The sequence below is a fragment of the Myxine glutinosa genome, chromosome 3, assembly GCF_964187855.1.
Source record: "Myxine glutinosa chromosome 3, kmMyxGlut1.1, whole genome shotgun sequence".
In the NCBI taxonomy this organism is placed as follows: Eukaryota; Metazoa; Chordata; class Myxini; order Myxiniformes; family Myxinidae; genus Myxine; species Myxine glutinosa.
The window spans coordinates 219,023,328-219,043,488 of NC_136263.1; the positions used below are offsets into that span (position 1 = coordinate 219,023,328).

Sequence of the window (20,161 nt, forward strand, 5' to 3'; positions counted from 1 at the left end):
GATGGCCTAACGCCGCTAATGCTGGCTTCAATGCGAGGAGGAAGCTATGAGGGTGGTGGTACAGAGTACGAAGACAGAGAGGAAATAGAGGAGGCCTCTGCAAATGTTCTTACAGATCTCCTTCTCCAGGTGAGATGATTATTAAAAGCTTTAACCATTGAAGAACAAATGAAGAAAAAAAAACACAAAAAACCAAGCTTAGTGAAAAAAACAAAAACGGAGCTTAGTGCCGAAGTTTAAAAACTGCATTTGTGTTGCGCAGGGAGCAGCATTGCAAGCGCAAACGGACCGCACTGGAGAGACCGCTTTGCACCTTGCGGCACGCTATGCTCGGGCCGACGCGGCAAAGAGGCTGCTCGATGCTGGGGCCGACGCCAACATTCAGGACCATATGGGGCGGACACCGCTGCATGCTGCCGTGTCAGCAGATGCCCAGGGCGTCTTTCAGGTGCTTTCTTTAACTTGAGCCTTTTACTTTGTATGCAGCGGATGGCTGTGCATCCCACATCATTTAGTGGGGAAAAAAAATTGTACCACCGACATAGTGCCCCCTGTAGATTAGAGCAAGAATTTGTAACTTGGTCATGGGGCAAGTGATCGGTCGCCTACTTTTGGCAAAGGACACCCAGGGATAGATGGCGTACGTTATTAACTAATGCTGGCAGACGGGACACCCGGTTTACCGTCCATCCGAGGGACGGCACGCACATTGATGAACCATCCTGCCAATGAAACAAAGGGATGACAGTTTATAGGTGGCCCGATATTGTAACGCAGGATAAACAGCTGAGGTGAGTGTGCGTACACCGAGGCTATCCTGCCAGCCCAGGCATGAGCTGATGGAAGCTCAAGAGTTGAATACCAGATGTTTGCGATTTATTTACCTGTTGTTCGTCAGAAACGATGCTTTCCGTTTGTTTTTTTTAACTCTCCACATTTTTGAAGCAGATCCTCATAAGGAATCGAGCAACGGACGTGGATGCACACACACACGATGGCACGACACCCATGATCCTAGCTGTGCGTCTTGCCATTCCCGTGGTTGAAGAACTCCTCAACTGCAATGCTGACGTCAATGCAGTCGATGATCATGGTAAAACGCGAATTTCCGCAGCTCTGCTTTCATAACCTTCTCAATGATGTTGCGAACAAAAATGTCGATAATTCTGATATGATTGTATTGCTTCAGGCAAGTCTGCTCTACATTGGGCTGCAGCAGTGAACAACATTGAGGCAACCTTGATTCTCCTGAAGAACGGCAGCAATCGAGACATGCAAGATGACAAGGTACACTTCCGAGGCGTACGATCAGGAAGAAATCAGGAGAACTTTATCTCACAAATAAAAGGATGAATGTAACCGATTGATCACATTAATTTTCTCATTCGTCTTTTCAGGAAGAAACCCCACTCTTCCTTGCAGCCCGAGAGGGTAGCTATGCAGCAGCCAGGCTGTTACTTGAACACTTCGCTAACAGGGAGATCACGGACCACCTGGATCGGCTGCCCCGCGACATCGCGCTCGAGCGCCACCATCATGACATCGTCGGACTCCTCGACGACTACAGTCTCGTGGCACCTGGCCCTCCTTTTCCTTCGGCAGGATTACTCTGCGGTCCACATGGTGCATACATGGCGTCGTCCATGATGTTGAAGCCACCGTCACATGGCAAGAAAGGACGCCGAAGCAGCGGGCCAGCTTCCAGAGTGTTCGCTGCATCGGGAGGAATGGTGATGCGACCAGATGGCAAAGCTGTGAAAAAGCGCAAGAAATTGGGCCCAAATGAAGTTTCACTGAACGGAGGAGGTCAGCCCACACTCGTGACTTTAGACGGAAACTGTGTCAGAAGTGGGATCTCTCCTGGGGAGACCGCTCTTATGCAACTGCATTCATCACATGGCCCACACATGGTACAACATTCACAAGCCTCATTACACGGTTTTAACCTTGCCTACGGCCAAGACAGCTGGGGGCGTCCAGTGCTCTCGGCACAGCAACCAATCTTGCAGCCTTCACAAATGAGCATCCATGCCATATCACAGCCAGCCATGAAATCGCTTCAGAATCAGATGGTTGACATGTACAACTTGCCCCCATACATGATGCCGGGCATGTTTAAGACATGTCCCTCACCTATGTCCTCCACTGCCGGTGCTGCAACTACAACTGATCGCTGCCCATTCCCTTCCCCGCCAGGTGACAACGGCATCAGTTTGACTGGCCGTCCGTCACTGGACGTGCCTTACCCCACGCCATCTCCCGACACACCCGATTGGTCAAGTTCATCGCAAGATTCTCCAACCAGCTGGACCGACGTGTGCAGCCCCCAGGTCGCGGCGGTGGCCGCGGCCGCCGCGGCGGCGGCGGCCGCGGCAGCCGGAAGCGGTCACGGCAACATTCCAAATAACTCTCTTCAACCGGCAGCGCAGCTAAGCACAGTAACTTAGAAAGAAGCACGGCCCTTCTTCATTGAAACTTTGTTCCATTGAAAGCCAGGCCATGCTTTTCTTAAGCTGACACCACTGAAAGGTCGTCAGAGCAAATGATATCGTTTACTCCTTTTCTTTCTGCACTGTCGTTTCAAAAGACTGTGGAAGAACTGCACCGATAGTCATGTTATTTTTTCATACGCAGCCCGTTTTGTCAGAGCTGTATCCCGGATGTTTCCACGATTCCCACAACAGACTGGAAACGTGATTCCGCTACAAACACGAGCACTACATTTCTTTTGGAATTCTTAAAGATGATAAATCGCTTTGCCGAGCTGTTTGAGAGTAGAATCAAGTTGGCATTCCAAGCACAATCCTCCAGTCTGGAAAAGCCAACTGTCATGATGCGGGTACGTGGAATTTATAGAGCATATGTCTTGGGGCAAGTCGCACCAACTTTTGAAACAGAATGAATCAAATTTATTGGTGCACATTAGTGAACGAAAGGTTATGAGTGTTGCAGGAAATTTTCTGTCCCACAGAGATTCTCCCAAAACAAGTCTAGAGACGAATCCAAGTGGGATTTGCATTGCTCACTTCGTCATTTCATGGTTTTGGAACCCACTCCGTTTTAAGCTTCCATTGTATGCAGCAGAAAAGCTTGTGTGGTTATGCTGCTGATGCAGTGCCCCCTGCAGGTGAGGGCAAGAAGTTCTTCAGGGTGTCCACGATAGCTCACCTACTCGTTGTGAGGACAGCATGGATCTTTAACATGGACCAACTCATGCCGGTAGACGGGAAGCCAGTTTAACCTCTGTCCAAGGGACAGCACACTCGTTGATTAATCACCCCACCTGTGAAACACTGCGACCGCAGTTTATACCTGGGTTGGCATTCGAACCCAGGATAGACAGGTTAGAGGTGAGTGTGTACCTCAAAGCCATCCTGCCAGCCCTGGGTTGAGGAAAAAAAAGAATTCCTACGAGCCCACAGGTATCATGGCCGTTTGAAGTACGAGACTCAAACATGAGATGGAGGTTAAGTGGTGATCAAGTGGCCACCACAAATGAATTGAATGGTTGGTTTGATGGGAGTACGAATGGGACGTGGCCAACCCGTGTGCTTTCTCATGACCGCAAATGACAGATTTTATAGCAAGTCATGACCACGTGACATCTCAGAGGGACGATAACAAGCAGGGCTGTGATCAATTTAATAATTAGAAACGACATAACACAGGTGAATGTAAAGAAAGCTACTGACACAGAATGTTAAGGTATTAACTCATCAGCCACGAGTGTCTCCATTCTATGTATTTAACGATGTCCTAGCTTCGCTTTGTGGACCAGCAGGCCTTTGGACGGTTGTCATGCCTCCGGTGACAGAGGTCCGGTGGGTTTGTACCCACGTCCGTGCGTATCACTGCCTATCTTAACCACCTGGCCTTTCACTTTGTCATGAGCAACAAACAAAAGGTCAGTTTCACGTAGCGTTAGAAGCACACCTAACCAAACCCATAGCCACGGCCTTTGTGCCCAGTATTATATATGCACACAATATACGTAGTTTATTTTTTACATTGAATGCACATATTTTATGGGGAAAAGGTGATTTGTATTTTGTTCAAAACAAAACACGAATGAATGTTGCATTAACTTTGCATTCCTATTTATGCGCTTTTGACAAATTGAGGTTGAAAACAGACCAAGTCCACATGCGTCGGACCCATCAAACGATCAATGATGTCCATGTCGTCGTAGCGCAAGCTCCGTCCCGCAGGGCCCAAAGTCCACGGAGCTCGACTCGAGGCTTGTTCCATGCGGACGAGGAAGCTCTGCAGTTTGGGATGCAGGATTTTAAAAAACCGTTAAGCAGAAGTTTGCAAAACAATCTGTTACCATGTATATGTATATATATATATATATATATATATATATATATATAAGACTTACCAGACACCAAGTACTCACTGCGTTGCAGATCAAGGTCTTGGACCATTCCACACTTTGCAACGAGGAAGCAACTGCCAAACAACAACACTAGAGTTCGTAGAACATGTTGCTCCAGTATTGAGAAAAAAAAGAAGACGCTGCTTTGCATTTCCGAGCACAATCTAGATTTCCTACGAGCCGCCATTTTGTCTGAATCTTGATATTCCCCAAACGCTGAGAGCACAAGCGGCAAATTTGATTGGTCGCTATGACGTAAAATGGCATATTTTGTACTGCTCAATGGAAGGGTTTCAATAGTGCCAAGAAGGCTTAAAGTACGCACAGTCCTTTAATTTAAAAGATTTTAACGATGACGTCCTTTAAAACACCAAGTGTCCCGTTTCAAATGATGTTTGGGTCATCTCTTGATTCTTGAAGAGATGACGTTATTTTGTTTTACTGCCAGACACAGGAAATAAATTACATTACTCTGCACATGCGCACTCGGGAGGAAATAAATGTTACATTACTCTGCACATGCGCACTCGGGAGGAAATAAATATAACATTACTCTGCACATGCGCACTCAGGAGGAAATAAATATTACATTACTCTGCACATGCGCACTCGGGAGGAAATAAATATTACATTACTCTGCACATGCGCACTCGGGAGGAAATAAATGTTACATTACTCTGCACATGCGCACTCGGGAGGAAATAAATATTACATTACTCTGCACATGCGCACTCGGGAGGAAATAAATATTACATTACTCTGCACATGCGCACTCGGGAGGAAATAAATATTACATTACTCTGCACATGCGCACTCGGGAGGAAATAAATATAACATTACTCTGCACATGCGCACTCAGGAGGAAATAAATATTACATTACTCTGCACATGCGCACTCGGGAGGAAATAAATGTTACATTACTCTGCACATGCGCACTCGGGAGGAAATAAATATTACATTACTCTGCACATGCGCACTCGGGATGACATTTCCACAATTTGCCAAATTCAAAGCCAAAGTACTGCGAAACTGCAGGTTCATGCTGTATGTAGTACTGGTTCAAAAATTTAACATTCCATTGAAATTTTTTTTTTAAGTTCTAGAGACTGACAGACAGAGACATTATTGCTCAAGCTTGCTTTGCGCTTTGTACAGTAATAATAAATATATAAAAACGTGCCATACTGCAGGCAGCAGATCCTCACCGTTGGCATTTGGTGTGCCTTGTATGAACATTACGTGTGCCTTGTATGAACATTACATTGAATACCAGCACATTCTTGCACTATGCACCACAACCACAGTAAAGCTTTACCTAAAGCCACACAGAACAAATTTTACCAAGAGCTTTTTTATTGTAATTTTTTTGTACAGATCCATAAATAAACATTGTATTCAACACAATGGTGTGTGTGGTTATACATGTGTGTGATGTACAATGACACGTCCTTCATGAGGTAGATTGGCTCATATGTAACGATTGATCAGTCACGTGTCCAAGTTTATCAGATGATAAAAATCACACAAACGCTGATCATACAATGCACATGGAAATTGGTTGTAGGAGCACTTAAGTTTAGTTGTGGGGAAGATTATGTCCGAGTGAAGCGAACCCCACTGCTTTTTTATTTATTTATTTATTCCGCCACACTTCAGGTTTATTTGCTTTTAAATTAGTTTTCTCCTCAACCGCTTGAGCGATAAACGCAAAACTTAATGTAGGAGCGCCTCCCCATGGACAATTTTTGTTAATGACAACTATGACAGCAGTGTTGGGAAAAATAAATAAATAAAACACTTACAATCTCTGGAACAACTCAACAAAATAAACTGAAACTTGGCACAGGTCAGCAACGCACTTATTATGGGGATTAACATTTGATAAACGTCAGTGGTGCCTTCATGACATAATTGGATGCGTCAAATGCTTCATCTGATCAACCCGAAGCTTTGAGGGTGATCTACAAGGAAATGCGACCAGTGAATTAAATTGATGACACCATTGGTGACATTGTTTGGCAGGCCATTTTTGTTTTCTTGAAAACAAATAAAATTCAAAATAAATTATAAATAATGCTCTCCGAAATGGCTTAACAGATCGTGGTGAATTTAACTTAACACTTAACAGATGATGCGAAACGTTAACTGTCAGACAATCCTTGGGAATATACGAGTGCCCGCAAAAATGTCATTGGTCATGTGGTCTGGCAGCCATATTGGATAGAAAAGAAAAAAGACAACCGATCCATGTGACACACGCACACACCAGGTGTACCGGAAAGTAATGTTGCTCTTTAAGCTGTGTATTCCTCTTTGCAAAACGACATTACTCTCCTGTACACCAAATATATGCACAGTACATTCAGAAAGTATTCAGACCCCTTCACTTTTTTCACATTTTGTTTTGTTGCAGCCTTATGCTAAATCGTTTAAATTCATTTTTTCCCTCATCAATTTACACTCAATACCCCATAATGACAAAGAGAAAACAGGATTTTAGAAATTTTTGCAAATTTATTAAAAAGAAAAAACTGAAATATCACATTGACATAAGTATTCATACCCTTTGCTATGACACTTGAAATTTAGCTCAGGTGCCTCCCATTTCTCTAGATCACAGAGGTGTTTCACTTTCACAAGCTCCACTTGATGGCAACAACCGATGCAAACGTTCAGGAAATCAGAGTACCCATCACGATAAACGTTTGATAACGAAAACATCATTGGTTTAGTGGTTTCAGAGAAGATGATTTTTAAAGGTTTTCTTTCAATCCAACACAGCTGCCAAACCATGTGACCTATGACATTGTGACCACAACTTTCTCCACATGGGTAGTGGATGATGCATTTCAAGTTTTGCATCGATCAGTAAAATGGTTCCAGACAAAAAAACATTTTAAACGTTTCCCAACAATCTGGGAAAGCCTGGTGTTGGCTTAGCAGTTAGGGTTCCGGCTTGGGATCCTAGGATCCTGGGTTTGAATCCCGGTCAATCGCTGAATTAACGCCAGGGGGGTTGACTCAGCCTGTCATCCCTTCCGAGGTCGGCAAATCGAGTACCAGCTCACTGGTAATTCCCTGTGTGTCGCAAGAGGCGACTAATAGGGTTGGCGGCAGGAAGGGCATCCGGCCATAAAACATTGCTTCAAAAAAGGGGACAATGGTGCCCGCAAAAGACCAACCCCTCCTCTGTGGGGAAAAATGGCCTCTGAAGGTGGTTTTCTTCTTTTTTCCCCCAACAATACAATATGGCTGCCAAACCGGAACTATGATGTCACACTCGAGCAATAATTCCTTATTGCTTGCAGTTTTGCAAGCACACGCAGAAATCACCACTCTCGGTTGTAATTGGTGGTTCTTGGAATGGACGAGCCCCATAAGAAATGTAGTTTGATGAAAATGACAAAATAGGACACCATCGTCAAAGCAATGGATGGTGTCCGGTACCCGGCATAATTGCTCACAGTTATAAGCAGACGCTCTAGTTTAAGTTTAGTTGTGCCACCAGATGGGGAAATAAAGTTTGCTGGATTAAATGAATATAGCTGATGGAGCTCATGATGTCATCCTTTGGTGTCGATCCTGACTGCTGGGGTTTCAAGAAACCGATCTTGCAGAAACGGTCATGGATGATGGTCATAACTTCCATGTGAAATGCCAACCTCAGTGCTTCTTTCTTCAACCTTCATACGCCGGTCTGAATGAAGTTTGACTCGGGCTCGACTTGCCTCGTCGGGGTGGCAACTGAAGGCAGTCCTCAGGGCTCTCACGCCTGATCTCCATGCCCCCACCTTATTAAGGTAACATATGAAGGGTCATGTACATCAGAAACTCTGACCATGCGTCGATGTATTTGTTGCTGTGGAACCCTTGGTTAAGAATTTGATGGCACTTGAATGCTCAATCTTTTTAACATCTGTCACTTTCTCAGAAGCCATACTTGAAACTCTCACTCTAACAGGAAATGTTATCACGTCAGTCCAATTAACTGAAACAAATGGACAAGCATTCTATTTTGTCACCAATGGTTTTTATAACCCTGCTATGTTACTTCACGCCCAAATGGAAAACGTTATTGACCAGCCCTCGTGGTGGCTGCAGGACAGTAGACGTTTTCATTTTAGTTAGATACCGAGAAGCATTAGGAGTTCCTTGAAATTGGCAAAAATGGTAGGTAGTTGAGGTATGGATCGGTGATTGGACACCTGCATAACGATTGTGATTTGAGGGTCTCATCAAAACGGCAAAAGTCTGCATTTGTCTTCGTCACCAAATACAACATCCTGGTGATGTCCATGTTTGCTTCAGTCCCCAAATACAACACCCTGGTGATGTCCATGTTTGCTTCAGTCCCCAAATACAACACCCTGGTGATGTCCATGTTTGCTTCAGTCCCCAAATACAACACCCTGGTGATGTCTGCATTTGCCTTCATCACCAAATACAACGCCCTGGTGAAACAAGTCTTTCAATCCTGACAAATTTCACACTCGCTTTGTCTCTCCAAAAAGATCATCTGGAAAACCCTCCCATCTACTTGCTCAACAATCCTCTCCAAGAAGTTCTGTCATTCAAGCTTTTGCATCTCACCATCTGCCATGATCTTTCCTGGGGGACAAAAAAATAAATAAAAAATACATTTCCCATCTGGCCTTCAAAGCCAGTCGCCGTCTGGGCATCCTCCGTCATGCATAGTTCTTCTTTGGCACACCTGAGCTCACCGCATACACAGCTTTCATCCGCAGCATGATGGAGCACTGCTCTCCCCTCTGGGCTGGTGCTCCTGCCTCTTTTTCCCACCACTGGAACAAACTCCCACACTCTTCAATTCCACTCCTCCCTCCAGTTCTTTAAAACAGCTGTTCACCACCATCTCTTATCTTCCCCATCCAAAACCTTGATCTTTTCTACCCCCGTTAATACACCCCAAATCCCACCTGTTTCAGATTCCGTTTTTTTTGTCGTGAAAGTCCTTGTAGCGTGTGATGCAATTCAATCACAAACTTTTCCAAGATATTGAGCTTTATTGTAATAGATTCTCCACATCTACAAAAAAAGAATAACCACATATTTAGAATGCGTTCATAGAATATGCGCCATGTAAAGCAAGCCATAAAAGATGCATCATTTTAACTTACCAGCTCAAATTTAGTCAAGTAAAAGGCAATCCCCTCACTCTCAAGCCACCCTTCTTATGGGCATTGGGCATGCCCTCCCGCGAGAGGGAATTACAACAGATCTTCATCTTTATTTCATCAGTGTCCACCTTGTTTATCCCGTGTGCCCTGCTCCAGCCGTCTCCCTTCCACAGATCTCCAGCTATGCTTCCTTCTATCTCCCGTTACCTTGATTACATGTTATGTTTTTCTGTTTGTGGGGTTTTTTTTTTGTGTTGTATGTGTTAGCTCTTACACGAGCCTCAACTTTGTATTCAAAAAATAAAAATTCTCATTCCCGCACCCCACACAATTTGTTTATCGACATACATGAGAATCAGCATATTTAATTCCCTTCATTGCCAAACGACACTCAGGCTCCCAAGGGGATAGACAACCCAAAACCAACAAACATTCCCATAAGCATAATACTGTCAAGATATTTGCCTCATGCTCGTTTAAACAGTATTTACAGATTACACGAAAAAAGGGACACCCAGCCCATCAACCCAATACCACATCCAGCCACTGGGTTGAATGCAAATTATACAAAAAGAAAACTCCAGGTAGGTACAATGAACCAGCACACCGACCATCACTCGTACTCCCATCAAATCAGTTCCACGACTCCAGTTCACATGTCCAAAGTGCTGAGAACAGAAGGAAAGTCAGGATGAGAAAGGAAGGAAAGTCAGGATGAGAAAGGAAAGCAAGTGCAGGAAGAACAGACCCAGGGTGGAGGGACAGTTCAGATAGAGCTAAAAACAAATCATCCAATTACAATCAATCAGATTATTGATAAAATCATCATCACTGAACCTCACATTGAAATGGTTAATCAAAATGGGTTTAATTTTAAAAAAACATTACCTTAAATGTCTCACTACAAATGGTGAGCAGGGAAGTGGCTGCAAAGAGGGTGAGGGGTAGGGTGAGAACAACTTCAATCAAAATAATGAAAACCTCATTTTACTCTTTATAAAAAATAAAAACCAAATAAAGTGAGACAACAAATCATTGTGAAAAGAATGAAAACCTCAACATATTGCTCTTTATTAAAAATTAAATAAAAACTAAATAAAGTATGACGACAAATCATTGTTAAAAGAATGAAAACATCAACATATTCCTCTTTATAAAAAAACTAGCAGAAGTACCCGGTGTTGCCGGGTGGGGTAGGGGGGGGGGGGAAGGAGAGGGTAGGGGAGGGGGGGAGGCAAGGAGGAGGATAGGGGGGGAGAAGGGATGGGGGGGGAGGGGGGAAGGGGAGGGAGGAGGGGAGGGAAAAGGGGAGGGGAGGTAGAAGGGGAGGGGGGGAATGGAGGGAGGAGGGTAAGGGGGCGGAGGGGGGAGGATGGAAGGGGAGTGGCTCACGTTTGAGTTAAGTGTGATGCCGATCAGGAAGAATAAGAAGCCGTACTACCAACTCCGTACACTTCCGGAATTGTTTGATTTATTTGTATTGAAATGTCTGGTCATTGTTTTGTATTTATTTATGTGAATGTGTACTTGTATAACTGTCATTCATTTAAAAAGGCTTCAGCACTATCGAGCGATTTTTTTTCCTTTTTTTTTTTTTTGCCTACAACACTCCCAGGCACTCTGATAAACCTCTGAAAGTTTGACGAAGATCCGTGCAGCCATCTCTGCATAAAACGCGGACACAGACAACTCGCGTTTATAGATATATATATATATAAAATATATATATATATATATATATATATATATATATATATATATATATATATATATATATATATATATATATATATATATATATATAAATCGGGATTTAAATTTAATTCAAAAATTGATCCAGACGTCTATTCTCTTTCAAACATTCAAACCAACAGAAGTATTTATTTATCACAGCATCTGGAGAATTTTCACCCTTTTACTCAACTCCGTTTCACTGTTATTTGGTGGTGTAAAAGGTCAACTGAGCTTTATTGATATTTAGATTAAATTAAAAATAAATAGTGTGACAACAAATCATTGTGAAAATAATGAAAACATCAACATATTACTCTTCATGAAAAATTAAATAAAAACTAAAAATGTGATGACAAATTGTGAAAATAAGGCAAGGACATCTCAGTGTGTTGTCAGATCATTTTTGTTCAACAAACACCGACATTAAGCCTGGTGTTGGGCTAGCGGCTAGGGTGCCAGCTTAGGATCCTATGTTCGAATCCCGGTCGATCGCTGAATTAACGCCAGGGGGGTTGACTCAGCCTGTCATCCTTCCGAGGTCGGCTAATTGAGTACCAGTTCACTGGTAATTCCCTGTTTGTCGTAAAAGGCGACAAAAAGGGTTGGCGGCAGGAAGGGCATCCGGCCGTAAAACATTGCTTCAAAAAGGGGACCAACAAAAACAACAACAATCACGGTGCCCGAAAAAGGCCAACCCCCGCTTTGCGGGGGGAAAATGGCCTATAAAGGCGTTTTTTTTTTGTTTTTTTTTAAACACCGACATTAAAATCAAAGAATCCTGCCAAATGTCCCACAGGTCTTCAGACATCACTCAATAATCATAGATCGACTTTAGTGCAAGGGACGTGAGTGAACAAGAACAAAGTGTCTGCCAACCATCGGGAAAAGAGCAGCATTGCCCCAATCAGCCTTCCCTTCCCCTCCCTGGTAATACAGCAGGTAAAGCCTCAGAGAAGAGTTTTCAGAAATCACTTCTGACCACTACTCTTACTCATCATCAGCTCCAGCACGATGGGAATAAGAATCCAGAGCCTGTCAAGCACAAAAGCCAGGTTCCCCTAACATTATCACCACTCTCCCACAAAAATTGTCAATCATACATGGGGTCAGAGGTCAATCACGTGCTCCCCAGGGGTAACTGAACAACGTTCTTGTCCCAGGGTTGAGAAATGATGCGAATCAATCGAGTTAAACACAATTATCTTCACACACCAAATTTGATCCGCTGAATGTTTCATCACGACAGGTGCAGATGATCCTGGTCAATGATCCATTCCTTGGCAGCAATGTTCCCTGGTGATGATGAGTTGACTCCCCAAAGTTCCAAGTCTAGAAGGGCAGACAAAAAGTGATGAGGTAACATTTTTGGTAACGAGTGAAGTATGCAATACAATGTGAAGCACAGGAGCCGAGAAATGGACAAGGTTTCTCCACTCACAATAATCAGTTCTGTTCATCTGATCTGTCCCCTCTTCATCCTCCCTATTCCCACATCAACAGGCATCTTCACACGTCATTAATTCCCCCCGTCCCCCCGTAAAGATAGTAGACCCAAAATACAACACCCTGGTGATGTCTGTACTTACCCCACTGTTCATTGACTCATCCTATTGTACAATTTGTTGATCGACATACATGAAAATCAGCATATTTTACTTCCCATCATTGCCAAACTTCACTCAGGCTCCCAAGGGGATATATATATATAAAAAAAATAACCACCTTTAGAGGCCATTTTTCCCCGCAAAGCGGGGGTTGGCCTTTTTCGGGAACCGTGGTTGTTGTTTTTTGGTCCCCTTTTTGAAGCAGTTTTACGGCCGGATGCCCTTCCTGACGCCAACCCTTTTTGCCACCTTTAACGACAAACAGGGAATTACCAGTGAACTGGTACTCAATTAGCCGACCTCGGAAGGATGACAGGCTGAGTCAACCCCCCTGGCGTTAATTCAGCGATCGACCAGGATTCGAACACAGGATCCTAGGATCCAAAGCTGGCACCCTAGCCGCTAGCCCAACACCAGGGTTGCCCAAGCCCAAGGGGATAGACACCCCAAAACCAACAAACATTCCCATAAGCACAATACTGAAGATATTTGCCTCCTGCTCGTTTAAACAGTATTTACACGAAAAAAGGGACACCCAGCCCATCAACCCGATACGACATCCAGCCACTGGGTTGAATGCAAATTATACAAAAAGAAAACTCCAGGTAGGTACAATGAACCAGCACACCGACCTTCATCACTCATACGCCCATCAAATCAGTTCCACGACTCCAGTTCACATGTCCAAAGTGCTGGGAACGGAAGGAAAGTCAGGATGAGAAAGGAAAGCAAGTGCAGGAAGAACAGACCCAGGGTGGAGGGACAGTTCAGATAGAGCTAAAAACAAATCATCCAATTACAATTAATCAGATTATTGATATAATCATCATCACTGAACCTCACATTTAAATGGTTAATCAAAATGGGTTTAATTAAAATTTTAAAAACCTTACCTTAAATGTCACTACAAATGGTAAGCAGGGAAGTGGCTGCAAAGAGGGTAAGGGGTGAGGGGTAGGGCGAGAACAACTTCAATCAAACCTGAAATGAAAAGAATGAAAACCTCAACATATTGCTTTATAAAAAAATTAAATAAAAACTAAATGTATGATGACAAATCATTGTGAAAAGAATGAAAACCTCAACATATTGCTCTTTATAAAAAAATTAAATAAAAACTAAATAACGTGATGACAAATCATTGTGAAAACAATGAAAACCTCAACATATTGCTTTATAAAAAAATTAAATAAAAACTAAATATCATGATGACAAATCATTGTGAAAAGAATGAAAACTTCAACATATTGCTCTTTATAAAAAAATTAAATAAAAACTAAATAACGTGATGACAAATCATTGTGAAAACAATGAAAACCTCAACATATTGCTCTTTATAAAAAAATTAAATAAAAACTAAATAATGTGTGATGACAAATTGTGAAAAGGAAAACCTCAACATATTACTCTTTATAAAAAAATTAAATAAAAACTAAATATCATGATGACAAATCATTGTGAAAAGAAGGAAAACCTCAACATATTGATCTTTATAAAAAAATTAAATAAAAACTAAATAATGTGTGATGACAAATTGTGAAAAGGAAAACCTCAACATATTACTCTTTATAAAAAAATTAAATAAAAACTAAATATCATGATGACAAATCATTGTGAAAAGAATGAAAACTTCAACATATTGATCTTTATAAAAAAATTAAATAAAAACTAAATAATGTGTGATGACAAATTGTGAAAAGGAAAACCTCAACATATTACTCTTTATAAAAAAATTAAATAAAAACTAAATATCATGATGACAAATCATTGTGAAAAGAAGGAAAACCTCAACATATTGCTCTTTATAAAAAAATTAAATAAAAACTAAATATCATGATGACAAATCATTGTGAAAAGAAGGAAAACCTCAACATATTGCTCTTTATAAAAAAATTAAATAAAAACTAAATATCATGATGACAAATCATTGTGAAAAGAAGGAAAACCTCAACATATTGATCTTTATAAAAAAATTAAATAAAAACTAAATATCATGATGACAAATCATTGTGAAAAGAATGAAAACTTCAACATATTGATCTTTATTTAAAAAATTAAATAAAAACTAAATATCATGATGACAAATCATTGTGAAAAGAAGGAAAACCTCAACATATTGATCTTTATAAAAAAATTAAATAAAAACTAAATAATGTGTGATGACAAATTGTGAAAAGGAAAACCTCAACATATTACTCTTTATAAAAAAATTAAATAAAAACTAAATATCATGATGACAAATCATTGTGAAAAGAATGAAAACCTCAACATATTGATCTTTATTTAAAAAATTAAATAAAAATTAAATATCATGATGACAAATCATTGTGAAAAGAATGAAAACTTCAACATATTGATCTTTATAAAAAAATTAAATAAAAACTAAATAATGTGTGATGACAAATTGTGAAAAGGAAAACCTCAACATATTACTCTTTATAAAAAAATTAAATAAAAACTAAATATCATGATGACAAATCATTGTGAAAAGAATGAAAACTTCAACATATTGATCTTTATTTAAAAAATTAAATAAAAATTAAATATCATGATGACAAATCATTGTGAAAAGAAGGAAAACCTCAACATATTGATCTTTATTTAAAAAATTAAATAAAAACTAAATATCATGATGACAAATCATTGTGAAAAGAAGGAAAACCTCAACATATTGATCTTTATAAAAAAATTAAATAAAAACTAAATATCATGATGACAAATCATTGTGAAAAGAATGAAAACTTCAACATATTGATCTTTATTTAAAAAATTAAATAAAAACTAAATATCATGATGACAAATCATTGTGAAAAGAAGGAAAACCTCAACATATTGATCTTTATAAAAAAATTAAATAAAAACTAAATATCATGATGACAAATCATTGTGAAAAGAATGAAAACTTCAACATATTGATCTTTATTTAAAAAATTAAATAAAAACTAAATATCATGATGACAAATCATTGTGAAAAGAAGGAAAACCTCAACATATTGATCTTTATAAAAAAATTAAATAAAAACTAAATAATGTGTGATGACAAATTGTGAAAAGGAAAACCTCAACATATTACTCTTTATAAAAAAATTAAATAAAAACTAAATATCATGATGACAAATCATTGTGAAAAGAATGAAAACTTCAACATATTGATCTTTATTTAAAAAATTAAATAAAAATTAAATATCATGATGACAAATCATTGTGAAAAGAATGAAAACTTCAACATATTGATCTTTATAAAAAAATTAAATAAAAACTAAATAATGTGTGATGACAAATTGTGAAAAGGAAAACCTCAACATATTACTCTTTATAAAAAAATTAAATAAAAACTAAATATCATGATGACAAATCATTGTGAAAAGAATGAAAACCTCAACATATTGATCTTTATAAAAAAATTAAATAAAAACTAAATATCATGATGACAAATCATTGTGAAAAGAATGAAAACCTCAACATATTACTCTTTATAAAAAAATTAAATAAAAACTAAATATCATGATGACAAATCATTGTGAAAAGAATGAAAACCTCAACATATTACTCTTTATAAAAAAATTAAATAAAAACTAAATAACGTGATGACAAATCATTGTGAAAACAATGAAAACCTCAACATATTGCTCTTTATAAAAAAATTAAATAAAAACTAAATAATGTGTGATGACAAATTGTGAAAAGGAAAACCTCAACATATTACTCTTTATAAAAAAATTAAATAAAAACTAAATATCATGATGACAAATCATTGTGAAAAGAAGGAAAACCTCAACATATTGCTCTTTATAAAAAAATTAAATAAAAACTAAATAATGTGTGATGACAAATTGTGAAAAGGAAAACCTCAACATATTACTCTTTATAAAAAAATTAAATAAAAACTAAATATCATGATGACAAATCATTGTGAAAAGAATGAAAACTTCAACATATTGATCTTTATTTAAAAAATTAAATAAAAATTAAATATCATGATGACAAATCATTGTGAAAAGAATGAAAACTTCAACATATTGATCTTTATAAAAAAATTAAATAAAAACTAAATAATGTGTGATGACAAATTGTGAAAAGGAAAACCTCAACATATTACTCTTTATAAAAAAATTAAATAAAAACTAAATATCATGATGACAAATCATTGTGAAAAGAATGAAAACCTCAACATATTGATCTTTATAAAAAAATTAAATAAAAACTAAATATCATGATGACAAATCATTGTGAAAAGAATGAAAACCTCAACATATTGATCTTTATTTAAAAAATGAAATAAAAACTAAATATCATGATGACAAATCATTGTGAAAAGAATGAAAACCTCAACATATTACTCTTTATAAAAAAATTAAATAACTAAATATCGTGTGATGACAAATCATTGTGAAAAGAAGGAAAACATCAACATATTGCTCTTTATAAAAAAATTAAATAAAAACTAAAAGTGTGATGACAAATCATTGTGAAAAAAAGGCAAGGACATCTCAGTGTGTTCTAAGATCATTTTTGTTCAACAAACACCGACATTAAAATTAAAGAATCCTGCCAAATGTCCCACAGGCCTTCAGACATCACTCAATAAATCATCGATTGACTTTAGTGCAAGGGACGTGGGTGAACAAGAACAAAGTGTCTGCCAACCATCGGGAAAAGAGCAGCATTGCCCCAATCAGCCTTCCCTTCCCCTCCCTGGTAATACAGCAGGTAAAGCCTCAGAGAAGAGTTTTCAGAAATCACTTCTGACCACTACTCTTACTCATCAGCTCCAGCACGAGGGGAGTAAGAATCCAAGAATCCAGAGCCTGTCAAGCACAAAAGCCAGGTTCCCCTAACATTATCACCACTCTCCCACAAAAATTGCCAATCATACATGGGGTCAGAGGTCAATCACGTGCTCCCCAGGGGTAACTGAACAACGTCCTTGTCCCAGGGTTGAGAAATGATGCGAATCAATCGAGTTAAACACAATTATCTTCACACACCAAATTTGATCCGCTGAATGTTTCATCACGACAGGTGCAGATGATCCTGGTCAATGATCCATTCCTTGGCAGCAATGTTCCCTGGTGATGATGAGTTGTCTCCCCAAAGTTCCAAGTCTAGAAGGGCAGACAAAATGTGATTGGGTAACATTTTTGGGAACGAGTGAAGTACGCAATACAATGTGAAGCACAGGAGCCGAGAAATGGACAAGGATCCTCCACTCACAATCCCTACCCTACTTTTGTCCCTTATTCTCACATTTACAGGCGTCAGTACTCCTGCTGTACAACTTGTACATCTCGGGTCCTGTCGACCGGAACCAGCCCTGCAGAGCCACATATATTCAACATCCCCCACCCCATGTTTTTCTGATGCAAAAATAATCTCATGCAATCGGATGAAAAAAACTCATTTCTGGTTTTGAATCCTCAGCCCTCTCCATCCCCCCCCCCCCTCCCCCCTCAACCACCATCCAAGTGGTCCACCATCAACCCCTTACCGGTGAAATTCCCGAATTCCAGAACCACTGCTCGTCTCCACTCACAAAACAAATCATCTTTACCAGTTAGTGAAGAATACGTTGTTAGAAAAAAAATTACGTCAACTACTTATAAACACCACCCTCGCTCACACTCACCCAGCTACACTTCATCCCAATCCTCTCACCCCAATCCACTCCTCACTCCCTCATCCTCATCCACCCACTCCTCATCCTCACCCACACACATCCTCACAGCCTCATCCCGACATCCTCTCACCCACTCCTCCTCATCCCCACACCCACTCACCCCCACATCCTCTCTCCTAATCCCCACATGCTCACTCACTCATCCCCACATCCTCATTCACCCACTCATCCCCACTCCCACATCCCCACTCACTCATCACCACATCCTCATTCACCCACTCATGCTCACCCACCCACTCATCATCCTCCTCACCCACTCCCCCACCCACCCATCATCCTCACTCCTCATCCTCACGCACTCCCCCACCCACCCACCCATCATCCTCTCACTCACCCACCCACCCATCCACTCCTCATCCCCATGCACTCCCCCACCCATGCACTCCCCCACCCATCCACTCCTCATCCCCATCCCCATCCACTCCCCCACCCATCCATCCACTCCCCCACCCATCCACTCATCCCCATCCACTCCCCCACCCATCCACTCCCCCACCCATCCACTCCTCACCAGCTCATCACCCTCCTTCCCCAACCCTTGCTGAATTACAATAATGCGCAAACTTTTCTATGTGGATCAGAATAATGACAAATCGATCATCGATATTCAGTTGTCCCTATCTCGATATCATCATTTCCACATTGGGGGGTGGGGGAGCTCACCTCATTATATTACAATTAACACCTCGTTGCTGCCATGAACTTCACAAATAAAGAGCACGTGCTCACTAAACAACGAAATCACTATGAACACGTTTTTATACAAGCACTGTACAAAACAATACATTACCTCCATGAAACATGTCGCAGCACACACTCGGATGCCATCGGATTCACCAATACCTTCCCTAAGGAAACGAGCGATGGAGGAATGAGGAGGATTCGTTGTTCCGCTCGGTTTTTAAATACGTCACTCGTTACCCAGAATCCTCACCAGAAATGATGTCACACATCAATCATCATGGCAGGTTTTAAGCGCTTATTTTATTGCCTAGCTTCACCACACGTGTTAGTATTAATTGCTAATATTTCGCTTAGCCGCTAAATAAAGGAGTTTTCATTAAAAAAAAAAAGTTGAACAAGCCGTGCCTCATCCCTCATGTAAATACTACCTAATCGTCGTGAAATGAAACATACATCGTGTTACCTCAGCATAATGAACTATATCAAGAGAAAATCTTTACCCACACGAATTTCATCAATCATAGAATAACGATTATTATTAATCATGAGGAAAAATAATCATCCAATTCCAATCGGGCTTCCGTTTTTCCGATGGAAGTCAGCCAATCATGTTCCCGTAATCGTCTCGAGGTACCACGCGACGCGATGACGCACAGACGAGCTACCACGCGACGCGATGACGCACAGACGCACCATAATTTCCGTTATTAGTACATTATAAAAATACATACTATCTATCTAATACATGTGCAAAAGTGGTTTCTTGCACCAACACAAGTGCGAAAAGTGGTTTTTCAACACTAACACAACTTTAAAACAACAAATCAACGTATGGAATCGCATCATTTGGAAACATTACATATAAATCTTTCCGCGATATCCGAAAAATTCGTGTGGAGTCTCTTTTCGATAAATAAATAATACGAGAACGTTGTTTTCCACAAC

General features: G+C 40.1%; 1 protein-coding gene, 1 long non-coding RNA gene and 2 other non-coding genes across 4 annotated transcripts in view; 1 reads left to right on the forward strand and 3 right to left on the reverse strand.

The window, feature by feature from the left end:
• LOC137422866 (uncharacterized) overlaps positions 1 to 2,755 on the forward strand; it is a 288,315-nt gene extending 285,560 nt beyond the window's left edge. Inside the window, exons 32-36 of the mRNA XM_078774985.1 lie at positions 2 to 129; positions 263 to 448; positions 949 to 1,093; positions 1,190 to 1,287; positions 1,398 to 2,755. Of these exons, the coding sequence (XP_078631111.1) occupies positions 2 to 129; positions 263 to 448; positions 949 to 1,093; positions 1,190 to 1,287; positions 1,398 to 2,447 (1,607 nt within the window). The 3' untranslated portion in view covers positions 2,448 to 2,755. The remainder of the gene's footprint in view (position 1; positions 130 to 262; positions 449 to 948; positions 1,094 to 1,189; positions 1,288 to 1,397) is intronic.
• A 2,963-nt stretch (positions 2,756 to 5,718) lies between these two features.
• LOC137422854 (uncharacterized) lies at positions 5,719 to 19,659 on the reverse strand. The gene is made up of 8 exons (XR_013622933.1): positions 19,323 to 19,659; positions 17,844 to 17,960; positions 13,749 to 13,836; positions 13,488 to 13,547; positions 12,464 to 12,580; positions 10,406 to 10,443; positions 8,512 to 10,185; positions 5,719 to 8,284 (listed from the first exon to the last, which is right to left on the reverse strand). It is a non-coding gene; the product is annotated as an uncharacterized LOC137422854 (long non-coding RNA).
• LOC137424295 (small nucleolar RNA SNORD75) lies at positions 12,195 to 12,254 on the reverse strand. Its single transcript, XR_010983916.1, has one exon. It is a non-coding gene; the product is annotated as a small nucleolar RNA SNORD75 (small nucleolar RNA).
• Positions 17,570 to 17,626, reverse strand: LOC137424293 (small nucleolar RNA SNORD75). Its single transcript, XR_010983914.2, has one exon. It is a non-coding gene; the product is annotated as a small nucleolar RNA SNORD75 (small nucleolar RNA).
• Positions 19,660 to 20,161: the final 502 nt, after the last annotated feature.